The following is a 27,589-nucleotide window of genomic DNA, read 5'->3' on the forward strand; positions in this document are numbered from 1 at the left end:
AAAACACTGGAGAAGGCTGTTGCCGATGCTGTAAATATTAGGAAGATGTCATTCCTCAGCCCGGCCTGGTATGGGACGTGAGGGCTTGGTCTCTGCAGTGCAGTCCGTGGCTGTTGCAGCTGGTTGTAGTGGTTGGTGTTGTAGATGTATGCAGAGTATGACCTGTGTGGGGACCAGCTTGTCCCACCCAAGCAGAGGCACTGCTCGAACACGAGTTAGGCTGGTTGTTGTGAGCCTTTGTAGGGTTTGGAGATGTGATGCAGACTAAACACTTTTACTTTTTTTTTTCCTCCTTTGTGCAAACTTCTATGCTTTCTGGACCTCTTGAGGTGGAGGTGGTCCAACATTGCCACTGTTGTATGAGAAAGTGCTCTAGTGGAAGAAGCAGGCTTCAGAGTGTAGAGTTTTTTTGCAAGTAGTAAAAATGGACCTTTTACCCTGAACTTCTTTTCTGATCAGGTTCATTCTGAATAACCTTCATGTCCATTCTCATAACCTAAAGCACTAAGGTATGGGTTTAGTTTTCTGCTGCAAGTGCATGTGACTGCTCAGGTTAAATCTGTGATCTTTCTTGTGCATCAGCAATTGAAATGGTTTCTTTAATCTGCTGTTGGAAAGAATTTAGGGCTTTTCTACTTGATACGTTGCAGAGAAAAAGCTGGTTTGCAGCTGTTACTCTAGAATACGCTTTTTGTGTGACAACCTGAAGATGAGTCACTTCTGGAGATTAGGGAAGAAAAGGTCTTGGATTAGCCATGTTTTTATTATGATGGAAGAATGCCCAGATGGGGCTCTTCTATGGCACTTCACTCAGCAGCACCTGCCCTGGCCAAGCTCCTCTTGGGATAAGCCACCAGATGGTGGGTTTGGGTGCAAACCTGTGGGAACTGTGTGGTCACGATAACTTAATCTGAATAATTTAGTGCAGCTGAAATGCATTTTTGTATGTGCTTCTCAAAAGGGCGTTCAGCCTGTACCCATGTTGTCTTCTGGCTGGACCAAGAGTTGTCAGAATAGCAGTTACTCTGCTCTTTGCACCTGTATCGTACCCACACAGAGATGTATGAAATCAGTGAGTTTCTTTTCTCCAGCACCAAATTAGAAGATCCTTTTTGGCACAGGGCTCAGTTTATCAGCTGGCTGCAGCACAAGCTTTTAGAGCCTGAAAAGATGCTTTATTTTGAAGGTGATGCAGCTGGGGAAAAACCGCTTTGCTTTGTTCTTGATTGCAAATCCCCTTTGAGCACTCTCTAAAAGAAAGGTTGATTTAATGACCAAAGAAATGCTTTCAAAAAGCATGAAAATAAAGCAAGAGCTTTCCCTTGTTGTAGAAGTGCCTACAGCAGAGCAAATACTGTGCACTTTACCATGACAATAAATGGTTTAATTATAAAACATTTCTACTGAGCAGTGGGGGCTCCCGTTGCTGACAGCAACTTTCAGTAGCTCCCTTCAGTTCCTTGTCAGTGGGAAGATGGAGAAGACCTGTTCCCTTCCTTCCTTCCTGTTTAGCCAAAACACTTTCTGAGAAAAATTCTGGTAGAGATTTTTGAGGAGTTCTAATAACCACCAAAATCACGGGAAGTGTCACAAAACTGTATTCAAGTGAGAAGCCCTTTTTGCTTTCAATATCAAGATGGCAGTGGCTGTGGTGGGATGCGTTCGCTCTAGAGATGATACTCAAAGTCATCAGACACTTCTGAGTGAGACAAATGACAGCCTTAAATTTTATCAGCTTCAGCTGGGGCTGCAGCTTCTGCAAATTTGTATTAGTTATGATTTTGTTACTGGAAAAAAAGTCCTTTAATCTCTTCCTTAAAGCTTTTCTCTCTGACTCCTTAATTTTAGAATAACTCTTCTTATTTTAAAACGTCAGATCTGGGTGAGTACAAGCAGCTCTTCTTAGGGCTTTTAGTAGCACCTAATCTTTTCACTTGGTGAGCTAAGGTGATTCAAAGCCTGGCCAGGAGTTTTATTTGGAAAATCTTAAATGCCATCATCTTTCCTCACAAGCTTAGGGGGACAACTGCAGCCAGATCTCGTAAACAGGTAATTCCAGTGTAACATTTCAAAGGGCTAAAGCCGTCATGAGTGCTCACTCAACACTTTCCATAGAAATCCTTCAAGCCAGGTGCTGTTGCATTTGAAGCATCTTCAAAGATCTGTTTCTATGGCAAGGTGAGCAAGGGGTACAGAAGGTACCAGTGTAGGTACCAGAGATGGAGTTTGTGCTGCTTGACTGTTGTGGAACCTGCTCGGCTTGCCTCTACCTGTGTTTAAGGGACTGTTTTAATTTTCATTAGGTTTCTGTTAAACACAAAATTTGAATTGCAGCTTGTTTCTGTTTCACTGGAAACAGAAATGCGATAAACAAGCTCAAGCACTTACAATCACATCTTAAAAACATCTATACCCAATGTGGATTAGAAATTTTTAAACCTGGGAATAATTGCAGATTCTACTGAGTCTTTCAGTTCTGAAATACCCCCCAACACAGTTGAAAATACTCCAAATTTTTGTCTAGTTTTGTTTTACAACCATCATAGCTTTGTCCTTTGGGCTGAAGGGTTCATTATCAGCACCCATTAAAGAGAACTGGTAAAATAATCCCATTACCTTAACTCATTCCATCAGGGGAAAGATTTGAATTCCTCGCTGTCCCATTGCAGTGCAGGTTTTCCTTCCCTTCTACCACTCTTGTAGCTTTTTCACCTATATTTTAAGAATTCTTCCGAACTCGAAGACACTAGTGCTAATCTAATGGCTGCATATCTACTGCAGTATTTATTTCAGTGATGTACGAATGAGGGAATGTGATTGGTTTTGGTACAGAATATTAAAATCGTAGTTCAGTTCAGAGCATTTAAAAATACCAGTAGCTCTGCATACCTTAAATTGTGTTTTCTTCACTCTAATTGTTATCTCCAGCCTCCAACTTTCCTATTACATATATGAGATACAGGAGATTATAGTCTTGTGGAGACAGCTGAAGCAAATGAGCAGATCAGAGAGCAAGGGGTAGTGGGGTCTTTCAGTTTCTGTGTGTGGGATATGGCTGCTTCGGTCTTGACTTACAGTAAAATACTTGTTCTGCTTTTATCTTCACCGTTTGTATGTATCTGGTATTTGATAAAATTCCTTGATTTGAACATGTTGGTGTGGAAGACCTGAAGTCTGTGCTAGGAATGCATGCCAGCTGGGCTCCCTCTAAATTTTTTATAGTGGTGACAGCAAAATTATTACTCTTGAGCACTGAAAACTTTTATTATGGTGTGTACAGTGGTGTTTATCTTTGGCATCTTGCGATTCTTCTGTTGTGTGTAGCTGTTTTCTAAGCCATGCCTAGAGGATGTGATGCAGCAGCTGTAGGGATGACATTGTGCTGGGGTGATGTGTCAGTTTGTTCTCCTGTCTGACAGCAGCAGAATCATCCTGCTTCACTGTAGCACCATATTTCACTTGATAATGTGATGTTTTTGTGTTCTGAGGTAACACTGTGGAATACATCAAAATTCCTGAGGATGAACAAAATTCCAGGATTGGTTGCTGTCAGCATCAGTCCAGCCTTATAGCTGTAGCAAGTGGCCTTGCTTCCCTTCATCTTTAATAAAGAGGTAGTTAAAAGAGAATAATAGTATTTTGCAGGGTTTAGTTTCTGTTCTCACTAATTTTTGCTAGGCAACTGTTGGTGTTAATTATTACTTACACTCCTGTTTTATTACCAAAGGCCCCAGTACATGCCATGCATCACCGTGCTAGAGGTTCTGCAGTAGTGTGAAGCATTACAGTGACAAATCATATTACATTAATTGGGTACAATACACATGAACCTGGAAAAGCCTGAACTATTTAGTGTTGTTGCTGGCATTTGTAGTGTCCATCTTAACTGCTAAGTGCTACGTTGCTCGAAACGATTAGCAGATTGGTTTTTTTCCCCTCCCAACAGCAGTCAGTGCTGTGATTAAGATAATGATGAAGCCTGTTGAGTGCGGAAATAAACCTCTGATTTGATGACCTGATCACTTGTAAGAGTTTCATTCCTGCAGATTGTGGTCACCATATCCAGCTGCTCAGTGTTTTACGAGATTCTGTTGAAAACATGAATTTAAGGGAGAAATGCACCCAGGGAAGAGTTAGGCTCTGTTGTTTCAGCACAGTTCTCCTGCTCTTCAGCTCCTGATGTACAAAGAAGAACTGGCAAAGCACAAGGGGATAGATCTTTTAAATGGCAAAGAAAGCCCGAACAAAGCTCCCTGGCTCCAGCCAGGTGAAATGTAATCCCTCTGCAGAGGCTCTGACCTGCAGCAAGCAGTAATTCTTTGCCTTGTTTTGTAGCTCATATCCGACTTGGAAGAAGAAAATGCTCTCCTGAAGCAGGAAAAAGAGGAGCTTGACAGCAGTATCCTGTGTCAATCTGAAGGTAAGAAAAAATGCTTATAGCATCATTATGCCTCCACTGAGCGAGGAGCTTAACTGTTCTCCCTTGAAGGTTGTTTTTCCTGTGTGCTTTTCCTACCTTGAAAAGTGCTAATCTTCCTGCAACCCTTTTCTGGTGGTTTTTGTCCCTGTTTTGTTGTGCAGGTAGCTCTGTTCGTGCTGTCCTGCTGGTGGATGTTCAGACAGCGGCTGGTTTAATTGGTGAAATATGGAATAAAGTACCTAAAAGGGCTTTTTAGTTTAGCTGTGTTGCAGCACTTGCTGCAGGCAATGTGGGAGGCAGAGGGGGCTGCTGGGAGTGGAGGGTAGAGAATGACAGTGTCCCAAGACTGATGAATAAAGGATCCAAGGAACTGTACAGTTAACAACACTGAGCTGTGACAAAAGATTTCTGTAACGTGACAGGAGTCTGGGAGTGTTTTTTAAAGCAGACACTTAGATGGTGAGGCGTCTGTAGAGAAAAGCAGTCTGGGAAAATCCCAAGCCACAAAAGAAACTCTCATGCGTGTATTGAGCTTTTGTATTTTTTATCATCCATTTTGGCTTTGATTTGGTTACAGGATTTACGAAGAACATCATGCATCATTCTGTATTGTGTATCTATCAGTCCTCCATGGTACTCGTGAAGTACCTCTTGCTCTCAGCCCAATGTAAAGGAATGAAAATAACATGTTAAAAAGAAAATCGCTGCAAATGTTTCTTTGTCTCTTACAGGATGCATTCAGAGCATTGAAGCTTGGGGGAAGCAAGTGGAAGGGTTTGTTTGGTGCTCACCCATTTAAAAGGATGCATGGACTATATTCTCATGGTTCCTTAGAAAGAGGAGGGACCAGATTTGCTTCCAAAAGGAAGTCTGTAACAAAAAAAAATAATTTATTTGGTTGTGAAATATTTCGAACCCCCACTGTCTTACCATGGCAAGTGGTTGATGATGACATGAGAAAAAGATGCTGCTGTTGATGGGCTCCTATGCCAGATCTGGTGGTGGGAAGCAGGCAGAGAAGTCTTTAGCTGCAGCAAGTACCACTTCTTACACATGAATGTAGTTCCATACTGTGCTGGTCTTTTCTGAAGTGGGTTTATGGCAGGCCCATGGGAGCTGGAGTTGGCACAGCTGAGTTAAGCATAATAGCTCTGATGGTCTATAGGTGCTGGAGATCTTTCATTAACTCAAAAGGCAGAGCAGTGTGCTTTCCAGACAGAACAGCTCAAGCTGTTCCAAGTGGCAAGGAGACAGATCTAGATTATAATAGTCTCTAAATATTAGAGAATTCTTACATGTATTCTAAAGGTTCCTGGCAGAGAGCATTTTATTAATTACTTGTTGTTATTGCACATATTTACAAAAGTTAATTTTGGCGATGTTGATCACAATTTTTTTTTCTTTTTCATATTTTAAAGATGAATATGCACGAAATACAGTTGAGGAAAATATCCAGATGAGGAAAGAGCTGGAAGAAGAGAGATCTCGTTATCAGAACCTGGTAAAAGAGTATTCAGCGCTGGAGCAGAGATATGACCGCTTGTGGGATGAAATTATTATTATACAGGTAATAAAACTGGAATTACCCCTATTCTGTTGTGTCCTAGACCTGGTGATGATGGCTGGAACACCAGAACACTTAACAGAAGTGATGTTATTGTGCAATTTGTGCTTGATATTTCTAAGACTGAACTTCTGTGCTGAAGCCAAACCATATGTGTGCTTTTAAAAAGAAGCCTGATCTTTCACACTTCTCTGTTAACTACTTAGAGATCTCTGTGAATCTCAGCAAAAGCTGGTTCATGCTTCTTGTTTTGCTTTTTGTTTCAGCAATGTTCTAGTGTGTTTGGTTAAAAAAAACAAAAACAAAAAAACCAACAAAAAACCCCATCAACGTGACTTCAGGATTTCAGAAGCTGAAGTTTTTAGGTTCAGCTTTGCTACAGTGGTAGAACTGTTGAAAATTAGATAATTGTTAAAGGGCTACCAGATTAGGTGGAAGGTTGAGCGTTTAGAGAGAGGCCCAGAGGGTTCTGTGAACTGTGAGCGTAATTCTGAGCTCAGATTTGCATGTTTGCACTTAACAGGCATCTGGTGTCATGAAGAAACATTTAATTAATGGAGAATTTTTAAACTGAGATTCTGTATCATGTCATGTTTTAAAGTATTCCCTTGTGTTAATGTGAATGTTACACTAGGGCATAAGAACTAGAAACTGGAATTCACTACAAAGTGACAGTCAGGCCTTTCATAAAGGTAACCTTACTATATAGACAAATATTTGCTCTAAGAAACTAATGCTTTGTGAAGGATCCTTCCTTAAACCCTGAATGCTCTACATATCTGCACCGCTCCTTGGCAGGAAGAACCAGGGCACAGAAGAAACTCATCCAACCAGAGCAGCTTGGAGTCAGATTCCAATTATCCATCCGTATCAACCTCTGAGACAGCGGACACCGAGGATAGAACACAGCAAGTGCAGGTACAGTCCATGGGGCATGCGCAGGGGGAGGTGGAGAGCCCTGCTCTGCAGGGATGATTGAAGTGGGCCTTGGAGCACATGGGAGGAATGCAGGTGGGACGGTAGGGTGTGATGGATGAAATTGATTTCGTGCTACAGAAATACATTGTTAATTGCATGAGAGGGATTGCAGAGTTGTGGTGCTATGGCAAATGCTCACTTGTTCGTGGTATCAGGCTTAAACAGGGCACTGAAAATAATGAAGCTCCCAGACAGAGCCTGAGGGGCTGGAGCGTGTCCAGAGCCGGGCAGGGGGCTGGGGAAGGGGCTGGGGCACAAGTGCTGTGGGGAGCGGCTGGGGGAGCTGGGGGGTCAGCCTGGAGAGGGGGGGCTGAGGGGAGACCTTCTGGCTCCCTGCAACCCCCTGAGAGGGGCTGGAGCCAGGGGGGTCGGGCTCTTCTCCCAGGGAACAGGCGACAGGACGAGAGGGAACGGCCTCACGTTGTGCCGGGGGAGGGTTCGGCTGGGAATGAGGGAAAATCCCCTCACGGAAAGGGTGGCCAAGGCTGGCACAGGCTGCCCGGGGGGCTGGCGGCACCCGCCCTGGGGGGATTTATAACACCTGGAGATGTGGCGCTGGGGGCCATGGTTAGCGGTGGCCTTGGCAGTGCGGGTTAGCGGTTGGACTTGGTGATCTCAAAGGTCTTTTCCAGTTGAATGATTTTAGGATTCTGTGATTCTGTTTGGAGGATTGCAGATGGACATGATGCTGCAGCCTTATGGACACACAGATACCGCCTTTATGGCTGGATCAAACCTAGAGGCACGTCAGTGCTTGGGAGCTGTGTAGGCAAAGGCCCCAGTACCCCACACCTCTAGCAGTCCTTTATTTTGGTTGGTTCAGGTTATTCAAGCATTTCTTTGCAGTCCTGGCTTCCCCTCCACCCATCAATATGTGGCGTGAACAGTTAAATACTTCACAGGCATGTCATGCTTGCATCCTCAGTTTGGTGGTGTTACAATCTGTGTGGTGGTTTTTTTTTCACCCAGTAACAATCATATAGGAATGTAGCTTAAAAAACAGTATAATAAATCAAAAATAGCAAGATAGCTGTTAGAAGAATGGCTTCTTCTTTTCTATTGCAGGACAGGGATATTGCTTTGATATATTCTTTATTATTTATGATTATTATTTGATATGTACTACAGTTTGAGTAATTTGCTTGGAAGCAAGTGAAAAAAAAAATACTTGAAAAATTCAAGACTACTAACAGCCCAGGTCTGCAGCTAGTCTGGAAGTACAGCTCTCTAGCTGCCAGTGAGCTGGTGTTTGGCATGGGGAGCTTTTAGTAGCAGATCTCCTGTATACATTTTAGTCTGCCTTCTGTAACCGAGGCTTTGTGGCTTGTTCAGAGGCCAGAGTGTGGGAGATGATGCATGCCATGAAACAGCAGCGCTGTGTGCGTGATGTCATGAAGCAGTAAAGACGCTTTTATATGAAATGCTGAGCAAAAGCCATCACTCTTGGATTTATATTTGAAATTTCTGGGGCTTCTGTTGCTTTGTCTGGGAATTGTTTCATTACTTTCCAGTGTGAGATCTATACATCTTTTGATGAACACAATAAGAGGTTCAACAAAATCATCAACAGTAACTATTTACTTGCTTCACTAGATATTCTCACTAATTGTCTCTAGCAATTTGCAGGAAGCACATGAAGTAGAAATACTCCCCAGCCTCTCCTCCTTGTTGCAGAAGCAGGTGAAAAATCTGGTCTCCAACTGCTGTGTTGAGGATTGTTACCCTGATGACTGTCATTGTTTGAAAGCTGCAGCAAGCCACAGTTGTCAAGATATTAATGAGAGATTAAACCATTTTCTCCTGAAGTGACCCCGCCCCACTATGTGTTGCTGGGACTCTGTCTAATGGCAATTAATAACATTATTTTGGTTGAGCTGGCTGGCAGCGCTACAGTGGGGCTGGTTGTAGATGGAGGCATGCCTAGCTATCCTGTGCCATGTGCCTGTTCCTCTGGTTGCTTTTAAATATAAATTTATCTCTTTAATCCATGCAGGAAAGCGATGTGAGTACTGAAGTTTCTTCAGACTATGAGGGTTTTGCATACAACAGTCTGAAGGTGAGTTCGTACTTGGCCCTGTAACATGCTGCATGACTCCAAGAGCCCAAAGAATTTGTCTGAATGTGGTAATAACCCCAAGTCTCCTGTAATTGTCTCTACTAGAGATGGCAGCTGGAAAGCTGTAGCTCTCCATCGGCTTGTGGGCCTGAGGTGGGCTCACAGGTGTTTCTCTCTGATTAACATCTGTTCGCTAGTGGGCTGCCAGTTTGAGTCATTCATGGTGGTAACAAGCCCCCTTATGGTGAAGTGTGCTTTTTCCACTGGGACTTTTCTTGGGTTTCCTTTGACATGTGACACTTGCAGGCCTCAGCAGTTTGCTCTGCAGTAGGTGTGAATTCTCATGGCTGAAGCCCTTAACGTGTTTCTTATTCCAGGCTCCAACTCTGCCTCTTGTCCGCTTTCCTTACGTTCCCAAAAGTAAAAGTGCCACTCAGGTCAAAACCAAATAAATCTGCATGAGTTGCAGTAACAGCCTCCATCTCCCTGCAGAAGTTCTGACTCACCATAGTCATCTTGTGTCTTCCCAGCTATCGTCCTACCCTAAAATTCTTCTTGTCCCTAAGCGCCAGATCCTTACACTTACGCCTCTGTGATTTTCTCCCCATGACATACAGAGTGACTGAAGCCTGCTAGGCTCCTATTACGGCTTGTGTGTGTTGTGTCCTCCAGCTCTAACTAGACCCAAATACTTCTGGGCTTGACTTTTAGGCTAATTCTTCTGTCCCGCTCATCCTCAGAAAACAATTTCTAGGATGGGCTTTGTAAGGGATTTTTTTTTTAATTTATTTGTTTATTTTCAGTGCACAACTAGATGCTCCTTCTCTCCCTGTTCCCTTAACAAATATGGCAATACAACTGAGAAATCCAGAGGAACCTGCATTACCCAGAATAATATACCAAACCATCTGACAGTAGTAATACCAATTTTTGCTGTCATCTCCTCTGAAGGATACAAAAAAGCAGAAATTAGAGATGGAAAGGAGGTATGTTCAACCCCCACTGAAAGCATACCTCCAGCAAAAGCCTTTTCTGGCACTTAGTCCATGCAATTTTTAGTCTCAAAGCACAGTATTTGTGTTGCATTTGCTAGATGTGCTGTTTGTGATTGAGAGAAACCCTGCTGAGTTTTGTTAGTATCTCTGCACAGCCCGCCAGAGTAGAAGCGTGGCACAAGAAATTTAAGATCATTGCCCAAGTGTCTTCCAGTTGGTTAAATGTGGCTGTGGAAGTTTTAAGTTTCTTGATCTTGTAAAGCAAAGTGAAGTTGCAGTTTGGAACGGGAAGACTCGGCAGATAAGAACTGCCACCTTCTTAGATGGCTTCTGGAGTTCCGACTTCTGTGTGAGTTCACAAATTGTGTTTTCTTTGAGTTTCAACCCAAGAAGTTCAGAATGGAAATACTCATTTTGGATTTTCCTACTTTCTGGTTTCCTAACATAACACACATAGTCCTAAATATCTAACAACCTTAATAATTTCCTACTAATACCATTTCGTAACAATAGGTAGCATGTGTTACAAAAAGAGCAGGGTTCTTTAGCCTAAAACTAATCTAATTTAACAATTTAAATTAAGTTCATTTAACCTTTAGCATAAAACTTAATTTCATTATCCTAAGGTGGAAAATGAACATCTCAGAGTTAGTTTTTAGTGGCATTGCACTGTAAGGGTTTCTCTTTAAGGATTTTCCAGCACAAGGATCTGGCTGGAACTTCAGGAAAGTAAGATGAGAGTTGCAACAAGGAACAACAAGGTCTATGAGCTGCTCGGACCAGCTGTAGCATGTGGTGTTTTGGGTACTGGCATGTTGTATGACTGTCAGTCTAGGAAGAGCTGAGGACCCTGTGAAAAGCAAGGAGCACTTGCTTCCAATGCCAGAGTGAGAGGCAACCCCTAGCCCTAAAGGAAAGGATTTTGCCTTCCTCATAGGTAGGTTGGCCTTAGGAACCACTGAAAAAGAGAGAAATACAGCTCACTGATGTTTTCCCCACTTCTGAATATAGGGCACTGCCTGAAGCCTCCCTCTGCAATGAAAGAGTGACTCACTGCCGATTCTGAGTACTGCTTTTCCCTCCTTCCCCCATGAGAGCTGCTTCTGTGACTATAACAAAGCTCTTTCTTCTCTCTATTTATTCTGCGAACTTCTCTCTCAAATATTTGTATGATCTCTGGCTCCTTCAAGAGTCTTTTGCAATTAGATTATTATTTATTTCTTTTTGCCAGCTTAAAAAGTCTTTTATCTTGGGGAACTAGGCTGAGGTGTCTGAAAGCTTACACGTGGCAAACTCTTCCTTTGGATGCTCTTGAATGGTTTATGAGATACTGACAGAGGAGGAAGGAATATTGGTTTTGATGAACCACTGATACACTATATTTTGGAAACTGAGAATCTTTAGCCAGGTTGGAAGGTCAGAAGGTTTTAGAAAAGGTGGCTGCAGTGTCTTTTCAGAAACCAGTATATTTCCCTGAGATGAACCTGAATTTTGACCTAGGTGAGGTGTGAAGACTGTTGCTGATGCAGCCAAACAGCTCCTCGTGGTGTAGGAGTCTTGCACTGGATGGGGAAAGAGATATTTGGATAAGGTCATGAACAACCCAGAGTTTAGTTTGGTTAAATATGAGTAAAAATATATAAATACAATAAAAATGTAAATGTATTTATAAGTACATGCATTATTTTAAAATAATGCATACGAACAGCAGTTTAGGTAAATGTAATGAATGTGGTTATTGCTGAAGAGCGGGTTTTATTGGGGGTTAAGGATGTTTCTGGGTCTTGTTCAGTACTCTGTGTCGTGAGTCTTCACTGCCTTCTGTTTGCTTTTGGGTCCCATTCAAGATCTTTTTGACATGCACAGCCCCTCGGGCAGGACGATACAAGGTGTGATTGTTAGCAGATGGCCATACAGGCTTGTTTTTTTGCAAACAGCATGTGATGTGCCACTTCATATTTGTCTGCTGTCATCCAGCTTTGTGTCTCAGTGTAATTGTCCTGTACCATCACAGCACCCACAATGGCAGGGTTTTTGGGATCAGTTTTTGGTGGGGAGCCTGTTCTTGGAGCAGCTTTTGATTGAGATGCGAATGAGGCACAACCTTTCCTTAGAGAGGCTCATTTGGATAAGGGTGGGTTGTTTCTTCTTCTGACACTGCAAAGAAATGTGAGAAACTTGGGCTAACACTGATATATTTACAGTAGGTATGAATTATGCATCCTTTGTGATGGATATATTGAGTTTTCAGTAGATGCTGTCCCGAAATATGCCCAGCCAGGTGTTTGGTTAGCCGTGATGCAGGGCTGGAAGGGTGTAAAACATCTCCCTGGGAGGACGTAATGCCTGTATGACAAAGTTCCCCAGTGAAAAATTATTTTCCAGCTTGTTTCTTCAGGCTGGGGAAGTGGGAGCAGGAATGAAGGCAGGAAGGAGTCCTTGCCCTGACTCTATGTTCCTTAGCAGGAGCACAATGCAAAATTCAGTTCCTCACTTTTCACATAGCTGGGATGTTTGTTTCATCCCTTGGACTTGGAAGCTTACAGGAAATGAGCTTCTAGAGGATTTTATTGTCTTTTCCTATCGAGTACTAGAAATAGAAGAGATGGCAAATTCCCAGCATGGCAGTGCTAACCTCTGATTTACACAGGCTCATACTTTACCCAGTGCTGCTATATAAGCCCCTTCCCAAAGAATGAGGCTATTTCCATCACGATTAGTGCTTGGGTACCCCTTTCACACCTCCGTAATGCTGTACGTGTTGGGGACAAGTGCGAGTTCAAGTTCAGGATGCCCTGACTGGATAATTTGTCAAATAAATAACCGCTATTCGACTATGGCTGAAGAGTGAGCATTTCTTGCAGCACAAGTAGAAATCTCTCTTTCCACATTCAAAGCATTTTATTTTAGCTTCTGTTCTGCCATCGCTGATGCCGGTGCAAAAAGGGCATATGGGCAGGGGACAGTAAATATCTGGCCCATATCTATAGGTATTTTAACATTGCTCCACAAAATGCACCAAGAAAGGAATAGGGAATGAATTTATGTGTGTAAACTCTGAAAAGAGCCAAGGGCATGGGCTCTTGGGATAGGGTTGTTGGTTATTGCTTTTTTCCTGATCTTCCCAACTTTGTTTCTAATCAGAGCACAGCTTGAGGTGACCCATCCCTGGATTTAGCAGTGTGGCTGACCCTTTCAAAAAAACAAAGGAGGAGGAGGAGGAAGGGGAGGGAAAGAAGAGGAAAAGGAGGCGGGAGGAGGGGAAGGGGAGGGAAAGAAGAGGAAAAGGAGGCGGGAGGAGGGGAAGGGGAGGGAAGGAAGAGGAAAAGGAGGCGGGAGGAGGGGAAAGAGCGGTAAGAGGTGGAGGAGAAAGGGGAGGAAGGAGTGGGAAAAGAGGAGGAGGAAGACAGGGAAAAAGAAAAGCAGATGTCTTACCCAGAAATAACAAAAATCACAGTGTCACTGTGTAGAAAAGCTTTCATCTTACCCTTCAGCTGTCTCAGCATGATTAGAGAAAAGTGGAAAGCAAGTCGATGCTCTGGGCACGTAGCAAGAAGAGTTAAACCCAGTTTGGTATCTGTTTGCCACTATGTGCACGCTTTTCAAACTCTTGTTTTAAAAAACAAATAAAATTAAAAAATAAATAAAAAGGTCTGTCTCTTATAAACTTCCTCTGCTGAACTGTGATTAGTGTGGATGTGGAGGAATTACTGGGTCTAATGCATTTATTATACTTTTTTTTTTTTTAAATGACAGATGGTATAAAGTACCTGAATATGCTCCGTTACTGATGGTGTTTGTTCAGCTAGAAGTATGCTGGCTGTCCAGATGCCAGATCAGCTATTCTGTTCACACCTCTGCTGTGATAAGACATGCTATTTATAATTTGTAAGGATTTATAATTATAACACCCATTTCCTATGGAAGCGAGGTTTACACAGCTGTGCTAGCTACACACTGTATAAATTGTGCAAATTGCCATTTTTAGATTCATTAGCTCACCTCAGCTAAACTGATAATGAAGCAGATCTCCCATAGATGAGAGAGATTGTGCAAGAAAGCTGTGGAAAGGCTCAAAAGGCAGTGGGGGAGAGGGGGAAGCACCTGGATCTCAGTGGGGAAAGAGCTTGTGCTATTTTAGACACTAGAGAATCCACATGGATGGGGGTTGTTCCCTAAGAAAGAGCTTGGCCCCAAGTCAGCCAGGCACCAGACATTGTCAGCTCACTTACAGATGTCTTGTTTTTCCCATGCAGTAGTTGGATATGGATCCTGTTGGGTTTTGGCGTTGTTGGAGAGGTCTAGGTGTGTGGGGACAGGAGGGAGCAGTCCTGGGTGCCACCATGGGTGGCACCTGGTGATGGAGGATCTCGTGCAAAGAGAAGGTGGGTTGTTGGGATTCAGGCTGTGAGCAGAACCCCGGGGGTCTGGCTCCCCCCTTGTCCGTGACCCAGAGCAAGGACTGCACCATCTGCAGGAGCGAAGCTGCTCTTGATCCAGCTGGGATGCTCCAGGCAGGTTTTGGGTGCTGGTTAAGAGCTGCCTAATGTGTTACCACCTGCAAACAAAGCTTCCTGGTGGAATACTGAAATAAAGGCTGTTGCTGCTGCCAGATTTTTATTCTTCTCTCTTCTGCTGTCATACCAAAGCAAATAAGCCCTTCAGTTGTCTTGGCAAACACAGCGATGCTCATGCATCGTTATTCAGGAGAAGCAGTTGCTGTCAAACTTGTACGGTGTTGCCCCTGCCTGTCAAATGCCAGCAGCTGATGAGACATCAGGTGAGAAAATCCTCCAACTGCAAACATAGCACCGGGGTGGGAGAATTACACAATGTATGAGAAAAGAAGCTGTAGTGGGAATTCACACAGCTGTAGCTCACCTAATGGGATGCCTGCCATGATGAAGGGTAATGCAAATTGGCATCTTTCAGCTTATCTAATGAATATGAAAGTTAAGCTAAACATCATGGGGTTTGTGGTGACTTCTTGATTTAGAAGGAAAAGGGAGGGAGAAAAAACAAACGTGTTTGGCTTCTCTAACAACTTGCTTTTGTGTTTAAAAACAGTGTCACTGGATAAAAAAATCTCCCTGTGTCACCTTGTATTTTGTTACTAAGTAGCAGTAGGCTACTGATTACAGCAAAAAATCTCTGAACCGCTCATGGCTGGCCTGGCAGCAAAATCCAGATCCTGCAATGAACTGATTGTTCAGCTGTGATCATCAGTAATTGAGTTACCTTACAGGCATCTCAGAAAAGGATGAGGCTCTGCAAGACAGTTTATCTAAATTGGTTAATGGCTTGGTGTTTTCCAGAGGCAGGAGCTGGAATCAGAGAACAGGAAGCTGAAAAATGAACTCGATGAGCTGAGGAAGGCTATCGCAGACCAAGCAATCCAGAACGACTCGTCCAGCGATATTGAGGACAATTATAACCTCTTACTGAATCAGCTGAAATCGGCCAACGAGGAGTTGGAAGTACGGAAGGAGGAGGTGCTGATCCTGAGGGCACAGATTATGAAGACAGCCCAGCAAAAAGAGATGGCGACAAACTTGGTAACTGAGAGGGTAATGGATTTTGTTTTCCTTTTCCCACTCTGTTGCTGGGAATTCACAGACTGCCTGAGTGATGCTGTTTCTGCTTTGGTAGGCTCTGGGCAGCAGGATGGCACGGAGAGGTTATAGAAGGTTCTGCCTATGGATGAGTTGTAGTCCATGACATCATTTCAGACAGCTCAGGGCTATATGTCCCAGGGTGATTTTTACTGCTGTAGGGTGCTGGAGCCCATACCTGGTGAGGTCTAGCGAGCCCATGGTAAGGAGCGACTTCTTCAGCCCTGCACCGAGATACGATGGTCTGAGATGTTCCCGGTGATGTTTTGTGACAACTAGCTTATTCTGCAAAGAAATGGGATGGGGGGAGAAGAGCCTCTGGACCAGATTTTGCTCACTTGATGCTGGAGCAACTGTGATATGTTTCTACTGACATGTAGGCAAGAAGAGAGCCTGTCTTACCAGTCATTCAAGGGCCTTTTGTTTAGATTCTGTTCAGATGGAAGAGTATGTTTTCTGGAAACTCTCACTTGGGCTTTTTAACTTACTGCCTTGTCATTCCTCGAGGTTTTGGTATGTTTTGTACTTCAGACCACACACCCACTTGATCTCCTTCCCAGGTTCACTGCATCCTCCTTCCATCTCCTAATCTCTGCTACTGTCTGTTTTCATGTGTGTGAATTCATAGAAACTCTCTAGTCAGATGGATGCTCCGAGAAAGCTCTGCTCAGGATTGCTGGGATTTGTTCAGTATCAGGGACTTTGAAAGGCAGGAAGAGATGTGCAGGATGTCACGCTGCTGTGTTTTGCATGTTGAATTTAGGAAAGCAGTACTACCAGTGCCAGCTCGCCGAAGAGTGACAGGGACATTGATCAGGAGGATGTGATTGAAGCCTACCAGTGCGTGTGCAAGATGAACCGGTAAGCATGGCCCAAGTATTTCCAGCAGCAGGAGGGGCTGACAAAAGTGTGAGGGATGGGATCCAAACTAAAATTAACGACGTTTTTTAGAGAGTTACGAGCTTCTGGGTTGTGTTCTGGGCCTGGGGTCAAGAATGGGCCATAAAGATGAGACTGAAGGCGCATGTCTTGTAATGGGTGAGGAGCCCTGCTTGGGGCGGTGTGTCCCCAAGAGGAGGGGAGATACTGGGCAGGTAGAAAAGGCGCCATGGAGGTGAGCAAAACTGGATTTTGACTTCACTTCCAGTACATATATAGTAGTAGGACTAGGATTTGGGATATATTTAAGAGTTACTTATTTCAGTTGAGTCCTTATACTGTGCTGGGAATACAGCACGGTTCCCTCTTGTTTTCCTGGAGAAAAAGACCGTGATGGCAAACCAAGCTGATGAACACACACTGTATTTTCTGGCAACACCCACATTCTTGATTTTTCTTGCATCTAAACAGAGAGTCGGGAACATCTGTTTGGTTACAGGTTTACCATAGCAAGGTTTAATATTGTGAACATGTGTCTGTCCTTACAGTAACAATGGGCTAGATCAATCCTTGCAGCTATCCAGGAGGACATTAAAAAAAAAATTAGTATCGTGCAAGAAGACAAAATTATATGGCTTAAACCACAAGATGATATATAAAGCAAATATTTATTTTACCGCAAGGAAATCAAATGTTCATCATCTTTTCTTTTGACAAATACGATGTTTGAGGCTTTTTTTCCAAAATAATTTGCATTCAGCAAGGTACTCAGAAGACCTAGCTGTTGTGGATTAAGGGCTTTTGATAATACAGTATACTTTGCCACTTTGGAAACTGGTTGCAGAAGGTTGTTAGCAGACCAGGCTGGGGAAGACCATGACTTAATTAGGATTTTGTTCATGCCGGTACGAATATGAGCAAAGGCATGCATGCGCTCTTTGAATGCAATATGAAAAAACATGAAGAGTTTGTTAACCCTTTCAGAACTGGATGGCCAAAAAAGGTGCAATAGGAAATCCACGTGCCCGGATTGATGTGAAAAATGCAACATATATAGCTGTACAGTCAGCTTTGGTCATTGTGCCTGTGCTGTATGTCCCCCAAATTCCTGCCATAGTATGGGCTTAGATTTTTCTGAATTTTCATCTATTTTGCTTCTTGTAAAAGCTCTAGGAAAACCTTGGAGAACTCCTGGTGTATGTGTACAGAGACAGGCTTCCTAGAAGGGCTGGGTTCCACATGCATTGCATTTAAAGATACTTTAAAACCCTGATGGCTGGACTGAGGTGCTGCCCACACTAGTTCCGCCAGCTTTCCCTTCTGCCAGGGGACCTGGAGGGGTGGGGATTGTTAGGGTCCAGGGCTCTTGTGGCACTGGGTTCTCACCTGGGCGTCATGTCTAGCTGGGTCAGGACTAGTGTTTATTTTTTTTTCGATTTGTTGCCATTGAATATTTGCTTTTCTGAACTGAACTTGCTGATGAAATTTCTGCCCTTCCTGCAGTAGAGGTGATGAGATTGATTTAAACATCACCTTTTTGTCAGTAAACTGATGGAGCTCAGTGTGCTTTGTACTGCAAGGTGTGGGGTTTGGTCACTTAATGAATTCTGTGGATTTCTCCTGTTTCCTTCCAACTTTCTCCTGGAGCTGTGGGCACTGGTATGGGGTGTGAAATCCCACTGTTGGGCACAGCTATAATTACTCCCTTAACTTCATTTTCCAGTGTGCACGTCTAGGGATGGTTAGTTTGTGTTCAGGTGTTGGTAAAGGAGCTGGAGTCAAAATAAGAGTTGCTGCTTCCATAGGGCATGTGTCTGCCCAGGCTGTATCACCGGTCCCCAATAGTAATTGATATTTGGTCATCCTGGAGTACATGTTGTCCACTTTCTCCGAGCCTGCCAGGAGACTCTGGTCCTTCTTCAGGTGTTCTGGTTTCCAGACTTAACAATTACTGCAGGGAGAATTGAATCAAACACAGGAATCATCAAAAACAATCAATCATAAAAAATGTTACAATGATCTAATTTTCCTCAAGAGTACAGTTGTCTCCCTTGCGATTGCGTAGGTGAGTTGCGATTTAAGAAGTTCATGTGATCAGGTCTTGGTGGTTTGTGGCCTCTTGAGATCTGAGAGGGGCAATTTGCAGTTTCCAGGCTGTTCCCTATTAGCTCTCTCGTCTACCTCATATGAAGCTTGGCTGGAGCTTGGCTCCTGTAACACAGTAGCTCTGTGTACTATCAGCCTGATTTTCTGCAGTGATTTATCCAGTGGCTCATTAATCACCACCAGCTTCCCAGTTATATGGTTCCCTGTGCGTTTGTTTGTATATTGGATTGGTTTATAAACTGTAGGCTTGAGTTGATGGCAATAAAACAGATGAAAACAAATGCTCAGGGAGCATGGATTATTGTATTTGTGGCTATAAATTAATATGTCCTCCCCCCAGTGCAAGTTTGCATTCATTCTCATGCAGTGCTATACCCAAGTGTGTCAGCATGAGAAATAAAACTGCTTTGTCTTTATAATCTTGATTAATAAATATTTTAATGGAAAGCTTTTCTGGTGGAATTGCAGTTCTGAATTGGGATTAATAGGCAAGAGCCACCTTTTCTCCCACCTGCATTGCAGGAAGTGCTCTCATCCCTCTTTACCCTGATAGCTCTCATTCCGCGGGCTGTTTCTAACTGAGGTGGATGCTCTTCCACTGGTCCAGTCTGACCAATGCAGTAAAACCATGGTCCACCCATGGGTCACTCCTAACTTGAAGTCATCATGTCTTAGCTATTTAGGCTGGGGATAAAGCATGGCTTTATTTTGGTGGGAGACAGACCTTTTATTCACTCTTTGTCTAGATATATATATAAAAAGCCAGGACTTTTAAATACAGCAGGAGGAAATCAGGAAAACTGCCAGGTGCCACTAACGCTGTGCGCATTGAGATTCTCTTTCTCCACGCTGCTCTCAGAGGAAAGCCCTTCGATGCCAGGTCAAGAGGGAGTTTGAATTAAAAGCAGCCCCTTATAAATGCAGCGAACTCAGCTTGTTTTCTTTTCTTTTTGTTTTTTTTTTTTTTGTTTGTTTGTTTTTCCCTGCCGACTTTCAACTGCTAAAGGGAAAAACAAGTTAGTTTCCAGCTAATTTTCTGCTTCAGTAACTGAATGTAAAGCTCAGTGGGCTTTTTGTTCCCTGTTTCGGTTCTTGGGATCCTTCTTTCAAGCCTGTTTGATCTTGATGGAAAGGTAGAGCCAACAAAAGAGCAGGTGGTGATGTTAGAGATAATAACCTGGCAGCTCAAAGCAGATCAGGCTTAGTCTTTGAAATTAACTTCTGTGCTGACTTCTAGGTGATGTCGGTAGAGTGCAGGGGGATTTTTGTGCTGCTGGGTAAGTCCCACCTGCAGTGCAAAGTGTAGGGCTGATGCTGGTTTCCCATGGAGGATGCTTTTGCAGCTGGAAGAGGCCATAGCATGGAAAGGGTTCATATCTCTGCTTCCCACTCTCCAATGTGTCTCTTACCACTGCTTCCCACTCTGTCTTATATCTAATCTGTGGTGTGCATTAGTTTTCCATTTAGTTAAAATAAAAAAAAGCATATCTGTGTTTGAAAATGAAATGCCCCTTCTTTATTAAGAGATGATGATTATCTGAAGATGTTAAAATTAGCATCTCTGGGGTTTGGTGTACATGCATGTTCTTTAAGCTACTTGCACCAGGCTGCTGGGGGAGGGGAGGGAGGCGTTTGGGCAGGAATTTCTCTTCGATCATGGACGCACTTTGCCAACGGCAGGTCGCCAGCTGCTCCCCCAGACCCGTACCTCCAAGATAAGGATAAAGGAGAAATGAGGCTTTGCAAGTCATGCCCTTTCAACTCCTTTCAGCCTTATTTGAGAGAAGGTTTTACTCAGCATTTTAGGAAATTATTTTGGCGCATACTAATTAATCTAATTAGCTTGAAAGGACCCCGATTGACTTTTAATGTCTTGGTCAATATGGGCTTCTGGGAGAAGGGGATCTCTGATTTCTGAGGCACTGCTGTGTTGATGGACATGGACCAAATGCTTATTTCCCAGGGCAGTTTTCCCTTAGTATAATGGCACCCCCTTGAGCGGATTTCCTTATTTACCGCAATGCATACAATTAAAAAAGGAAAGAAGGCTATTTTTCAAAGGAGGCTATCCAGGAAAACGCATCTCTCAAAAATCCTGCTCATTGTGTTACTTCCCAGGTCACTGACTTGTAATAAATAGCAAGGATCCTTCCTGGTTTTTTTCATGGTTCCCAGTACATCTTCTGTTAAGGTTGTCTGAACAAACAAACAAAAAAACCCCTTACTAATAAACCGATCCAAATCAGACCAATAAACCCTGTATCTGTCAGCCTACAGACCCTTTTGGAAATGTGCTGCGCATGGGGTAAACCCCAAGGTTTTAATTTAAATTTGTATATACAGCTTTAACAGCTGAATTTTCCAAATGTTAATGCATGAAACGTTTGCTAGTTTTGAGAAATGCTGTGCTCCTACACCAGGATGGAAGGGATGTACAAGTTGTCTGCGGTGGTGAGACATCTCTTGAGCCCTTTGGTGGGAGTGCTGCAGCACCGCACCTCTCACGGCTTTCCTTGTGTGAAGATTTGCTGTAGGAAGTTTGTGTCTTGTGCTTTTCCACTTAAATATGTGGAGCTTTCACTGCCAGTGTATGGCATCTGCTACATCTCTTTTCAAAGTAGGAGATGTACATTGGCTCAGTGGTTCTTTTTTTTTTTGTCTGAAAGTTTAATGATCTATTAAGTGATTTTTTTTTTGGTGGTTATTTAATTTTTCTATTATTTTTTCCAAAAAGAAAAACTATTTTCTAACTGACATCGAAGCCAAGTGAAATCTTACTGTAGCAAGTGTTCCTAGTTAGGCTGACCACTCATTTGTAATGTGTTCAGCACCTCATTAAAGAAGATAAATAAGCTTCCTGCCTTTTATAACTTTTTTTTTTAAAAAAACCCAACCTATCAAAAGGAAATTTTTAATATTAAAGTGAGATGAGGCTTTTGTGGGCATTTTTCTGCCTGGATGCGTACGGCAGAGATTTGATCTCATATGGATGGAAGGAAACAAACACCCAAGGGGTGTTGGGACCAAAGGTTGCCCTGAGGAAAGGCTGATGTGTTCGACTTAATGGCTGAGGAGAACCTTAACTGAAATAGAAGACATTTATTTTAAACTGGTGGAAGTTGCTGCGGAAGTAAGAAAATGGAGCAACTTGTCTTTAAAATGTCTTATTGGTGGAATATGCCAGAGCACAGAAGGTCTGGGAGGGAACTGTGCCAAGCTATCGGTGTACAACAAAATACGGGGTTGGGTTGTGTTTGCACTGTGAGTTGGAAGTGTCTGGGTGCTGTTCCAGCTCAAAAATAGTTCCTTTTTTTTTTTTTTTGGGGGGGGGGAGGGGCAAGAAGACTTTTTTGGAGCTGCTAAGGATCACTCTGTACTTTTCATTTCGCACCATCTGTGTTTGGACAGCTTTTCCTTACCCCTTGTGCAAACTTCTGCTCTCCTATTTATCCCCCATGGTCCTTGTTTCTCCTCCCTGGGTTTAAGCATAAGGTTTTAATGAGGATCTGAGCTAGCTGATGTTGTCTGGGCTCACCAGCTTTTCCTTGCTATCGTATGGGAAACAGTTTAACCATACAGAATCAAAAACTCAGGCCTTGGCCTCCAGGAGTTGGGCTTTTTGGTAAAACCAGTAACCACTCAGGAATGATGTTAACCTGCCAGGAGGTTGGATTGGGTGATCTGGAATGATCCCTTCTGACCTGCATGATTTGGGGTTCCTACGTTGGCTGCAGTGGGTTGGGGAGGAGAGGGCTGTACGAGGACACATTTCACAGCTGGCAAGGGAGGAGAAGCTCCACTAGCCAGGGGTGTCAGATGGGGCATGACCAGGGCATGGTTCTCCTTCACTGTGGTGGAAAAGTAAATAGAATGTAATGAAAGTGTGCTTTAAAAAATAAAACTGAATTAATAAGTGTTCTGTACCTTCTCCCCTTCTATTGCAATTGACCTTTTGTCTTTCTCTGTCCTCTTGTTTCCTTTTTCTGTCCTTTATTTCTAGCAAGGCTGAGGACTGGGGGTATCTCAATGAAGATGGAGAGCTCGGCTTGGCTTATCAAGGTTTAAAGCAAGTTGCCAGGTCAAACACTTTCTTTTTTTCCACTGCTGCTTCTCCCTTCTCTTCCTTTCACTTGTCCTTCTTTTTTCTTTCTCTTCCTCTGCTGTTGTTCTCTATAAGACCTGTTGTCCTCTATAGGAGCAGCCAGAGGTAGGATATCCAAACTGGAGGAATTTACATCATAGTGTGGTTTGGGTTGGAAGGGACCATAAAGACCATCTAGTTCCAACCCCTCGCCATGGGCAGGGACACCTTCCACCCGACCAGGTGGCTCCAAGCCCCATCCAGCCTGGCCTTGGGCACTGCCAGGGATGGGGCACCCACAACTCAATAGTTGTGGATGGAATTGAGACCTTCCTCTTAAAATTAGGGAAGTCACTGCAATTCTAATTGGGCATTGCCTGGTGGTAGCTGTTGTGACTAACGTCGGAGCTGTGATTCAGTAAGAATTATGTTAGCTTAATGGGAAATTGTATGATAAAGGTGTCAGGAAGCTGTACTCTCCAGGAAGGCAACCCCCCCCCACCCCCCCCCTTTTAGATGTGGGGGTTTTTTTTCTGAATTGCGCTAAGATACAGTACCTCCCTAAACTGTTTTCTCCCAGTCCTTGACATGTCAGAATTGGAGTCCCCATGCTTGTGTTGTGATGCTGTCTTCTTTGCATGCTTCTGGGGATTGTGTGCTCCCATCCATGCATTGTCTATAGGTATAAGGAGGAAGGTGCATGGTGGACGCCACAGTGCCATCCTTCCAAGGCTTTCCCTGTGTCCTGGTCTGGTAGGAAAATATCCCAGCGGGACACACCGGGGCAGTACCTGCAACCGCTGTACGTCCTGAGGAAGCTGGTGATTCTGTAATGATCTCTCATCTCCAAGCTAATGAACATCTAGAAACACAGCTAGGCAGAAGGACTGCTGGGTTCTTCCCCTGGTTCAGCCTGGTGCTTGGAAGAGCAGATAATTAAATGTTAATCAGCCTGTGTTCTCCTTGCAGGGTGGTTATGAGGTGCCGATGTATATGGTTTTTATAGAGGATGAAATGAGCTGATTAAGGATGCTATGGAGAGGAAAATTTAAAATATTTTTTATAGTCTAAAGTGGTTGCATCTCAAGATACCCGAGTAAAACCAGACAATAACGCGAAAAATATCAGCGATGATTCATGCAATGTTTTTCAAAGCAATGCAGGAACTCCAGTTCATAGAAGGAGCATGTTTTTCTGAGGCTGGCTCATGGCTAATCTGAACTTATATGAAGAAATAAAATGAAAATTAAGTACTTGATGCTTACTTCATGGTGGGCAGGTACTTCCCAAGCCTATTAAGAATATAACTCATTACATGATCATGAGGCTGTGTGCATTATTTTCCGTGTTTCTATAGTTGGAAAACATGCTTTTCTGTCTTGCTGGAATGTAGGAGTAGAGATAAAACAACAACAACAAAACCAAAAAAACCCCAAAATAAAACAACCCTGGAGAATGATTAATACTATGATTAATACTTTTCATCCTGAAATTTTTCATAGAAGGCATGTGTTCTTTTATGCAAGCCCTGGAAAAAAAACAAACCAAACCAAACAAACACGACAAAAAAAACCCATGACAGCAACAACAAAAAAATGCTTAATTGTTCCTGCGGGGAGACAGTTCACAGGCATGAATCTCCACGAATTTCCCAGTGGACCCAAAAGAGTTGTCGCTTTCTCCTCACTGGCACAGCTCTGTGTCTGTGCTTGTCCTGGGTGTCCTGCCAAGCTGTTGACACCAGAGTCTTCCTCGTCTTTACGGATTGCTGTTTGCATCCAATACTAGAAGAGATGAAGCCCCTGAGCCAGGTGTGTGGCTGCCCGTAGCTCTGCTGAGGAGAGCACATCCATGAGCTACAGCAAGGACATGGGCTTGGTTATCCCCCTGGATGATTCCTCCTCCTTGCCACCATTGCCCAGTGTAATCTGGGAGTAATACTTTGCAGTTTCTGGCTTGATGGCCCTTCCTCTGAGTGTCATACCTTCTGGAGTCACTTATTTTGGTCTTCTTGAAAGAGCAGGTGGAGATTTCTGTTAAGCAGAGGGTAGGAGTTACCCTTAAAAAATTAATTACTGTATCACTTGCCAGGTTTATCAGCATACCCATCAGCATGAGTGTGTGCAGGAAAGCAGTTAGCATCTCAGTGATGAATTACTCTTTTGCTGGATTAACAAAGGCATGCTGGTTTAGCAAATGCCTGGGTAATACATTAACTAAATGTCCTAACCCTTTAGGCCAGTGTTTCCCACTCCCCCACCCCCCCAAGGGTTGTCCTTGTGCACAGGCTCAGGGCAGGGATGGAGGGAGAGCTGGTGTAGGAGAAAGATGGGTGGGAGAGGATGGTAGGGCAAATTTTTAGAGAAAAAATTGGCTACTCACCGAAAAGTGGGAGAAGGGCTAGTTTTGGTGACTTCTGTCAGCTGTGTATCATGGCATTTGTGTTTGTATATCACTGAATACAAGGAGAGAAGTCTTCTTTCCTTCTGGTGAAGCCAGCAGCAACAATGAGAGCAGGAACTGATCAAGATGATGGAAAACTGCCCTATGCATTGTTTTCTGCAGGTAGTTTATGAGTGAAAATTGAGAAACACATGAATATACTTCTTTTTAAGCAAAGATAAGTAGCAGCTCTACAAACAACTAGAAGGAATGATGGGTTTCGCCTTCTACCTTTCTTGAAACTCCTAGTAGTAGCAAATGAAGCCTGTGGCAGTCCAACTGAACAGAGTCATTTGCAAGACATACAGTTCAGTTTTCAAGAGTAAGAACTGATGTTTGAAAGGGGGTGAGCACAAGAATAAATGCCCTTCAAGCTGAGCTTTCAAAAAAAAGCCCGTAAGTGTTGATCTGTACTGCTGTCTTGCCATGTATTTGCTTTTTGCTAACAGGAAGAGTAAAGGAACCCAAATTTGTGATACAGTTACAGAAAAAAGGGAGTTCCTGATTTTTTTTTCTCCCTTTTATTTAAAAAAAAACAACCCCAAAACAAAACCCACAAAATTTTCATCTTATATCTCTAATTTCAAAACTATTTAATCTGCAGCATAGCAAATGACAGATTAATGTGGCAATAATAGCTGTAGCACCACTTCGTCTGTGTCAGTTTTATAGGGAGGTTGACCAGGAACATCTCCTGAGTTAGCCGACTTAGAAGGATCTAAACCCAAACAATGGTTACTACCATGATGCTGAAATCACAGTCTCATCAGTGTGGTCCTTTTCTCAGGTTGCTGGAAATGCAGCTCCAGGATCAGAGAAGAGAGCATGAGCAGGAGGTAGAAGCTCTGAAAAACCAGGTGGATGTAATGAAAGAAGAGCAGGAGAAACAGCAGCAGGCTTTCCTGCAGACCTTGGAGCGGTTACCAGAGGCCCAGGTGGAGTTTGGACTTCAGCAAGAAATTACACGTCTCACCAATGAAAATCTGGTAAGAGGCTGAACTGAGTGCACAGCCTAAGGAAGAGGGGAAAAAAAACATAGGGCGAGAGAAAGGAGATGGGAAGCATGAAGGGGAAGGGAAAGTGCTGGGGTCTCCCCCATCCCTCATAAACTCTCCGCAGAATCCTTCAGCATCTCCCACTGGTGCGTTGGTACTTGGGAGCGCTGGTACTTGGCCTTGAACCGTTGTTCAATGGCTGTATGACTCTTCTGACTCCCTAGGTACTTCATTTTTTAATTTTTTTTTTTAAGCCTGTCTACTTTGTGGCATTGCCTACCAAATGAGATTGCTGAGGACCCGTGTACTCTAATTATGCACAAAAAGACAACATGATCCTTTTTTCTTACTGGGATTTATTGGGAATGTGGAGGGGCGGTTGCCACTCCAAAAAGTTGGCCTGGATGATGATAAATTTTCCCTTTCTCACTCCTGTACCTGTGTGCAAGGTCTGGAATGACTGTTGTTCCCTCCTGAGTTCAGGTTAGGGCTTTTTGCCTTTCTCAACAACTCCGGTATCTAAATAGTGTTGGAACTGTTTTAAACATCATTAACAGCCAGGAGTAAAATGGATTGGGTGGTGTTTTGTATTGCCTGCTGTAGCCTGCTTCTGGAAAAAGCAGGCAGATGACATCCACAGTCTTTGTGGTTTCGGTGAAGGTCTCTCTGAGTGATCCAGGGCCAACATGGCTTTTCTACCAGGATGCTCACACTGTGCAGTAGCAGTGCAGAGACCAGACTGCCGAGTGACCCCAGCCTCAAACTCACCCCAGATGAGTTGGTTTTGGGTTTAGTTATTATTTTTTCTTAACCCAGTGCGTCTTCTGTTTTTCAGGTTCTTAAAGAATTGCTAGAGAAATTGGAAAAGAATGAAAAGAAGCTGAGGAAGCAGCTGAAGTTTCACCTGAAGAAGGTCCGGGATTTTGAAGGTGACTTGGCTGTGGGTAGACATTGGGGTGGGGCAACAGCACTCTGGTTTTGCTTTGTCAGCCAGCTTTGGAGAGCTGCAGGATTTTTCTTTTTCTTTCTATTAAAGTAAGATTTTTGCTCATTCTGGCACTTAACTTGCACTAAGCTCTGAGCTCATTGTTGGCACGACAGCAGGGAACTGAGAGTCCAGATGAAGCTCCTAGGTCATGCTTCGGCTGCCTTTGAGCAAGTACAGCTGTGCTGCTGTAGCTTTAGCTTGTTGATGGCGTTAAACAAAACATTGGAAGAGGGTCCATGAAGTGATGCAGGGTGAGCGCTTGCTGGAGGTGTTGATCTGATGATTGGCGTACCAGGGTTTGGAGGGTAATTAAAGAAACCTTTTTGCTGTCATTGCTGTTACTGCTTTGACCCAAGCATGCATGTATATGTATGTCATATAGAGAAGGAGGCCAGTGGCTAGCAGGCAACTGTTCTGATCTGGCAATTTTTGAGGGGGAATTAAAACCACTTAGGATTAAAATACATATGTAT

The 27,589-nt window shown here is 43.4% G+C and overlaps 1 protein-coding gene across 1 annotated transcript in view; it reads left to right on the plus strand.

The window, feature by feature from the left end:
- MYO5B (myosin VB) overlaps positions 1 to 27,589 on the plus strand; it is a 152,398-nt gene that overhangs the window by 110,980 nt on the left and 13,829 nt on the right. The window contains exons 23-31 of the mRNA XM_080371670.1: positions 4,336 to 4,420; positions 5,839 to 5,987; positions 6,783 to 6,902; positions 8,956 to 9,018; positions 15,329 to 15,580; positions 16,389 to 16,486; positions 22,611 to 22,688; positions 25,921 to 26,119; positions 26,964 to 27,057. Coding sequence (XP_080227796.1) covers positions 4,336 to 4,420; positions 5,839 to 5,987; positions 6,783 to 6,902; positions 8,956 to 9,018; positions 15,329 to 15,580; positions 16,389 to 16,486; positions 22,611 to 22,688; positions 25,921 to 26,119; positions 26,964 to 27,057 — 1,138 coding nt within the window. The remainder of the gene's footprint in view (positions 1 to 4,335; positions 4,421 to 5,838; positions 5,988 to 6,782; positions 6,903 to 8,955; positions 9,019 to 15,328; positions 15,581 to 16,388; positions 16,487 to 22,610; positions 22,689 to 25,920; positions 26,120 to 26,963; positions 27,058 to 27,589) is intronic.

The sequence above is a fragment of the Falco punctatus genome (assembly GCF_963210335.1).
Source record: "Falco punctatus genome assembly, chromosome: Z".
Classification (NCBI taxonomy): domain Eukaryota; kingdom Metazoa; phylum Chordata; class Aves; order Falconiformes; family Falconidae; genus Falco; species Falco punctatus.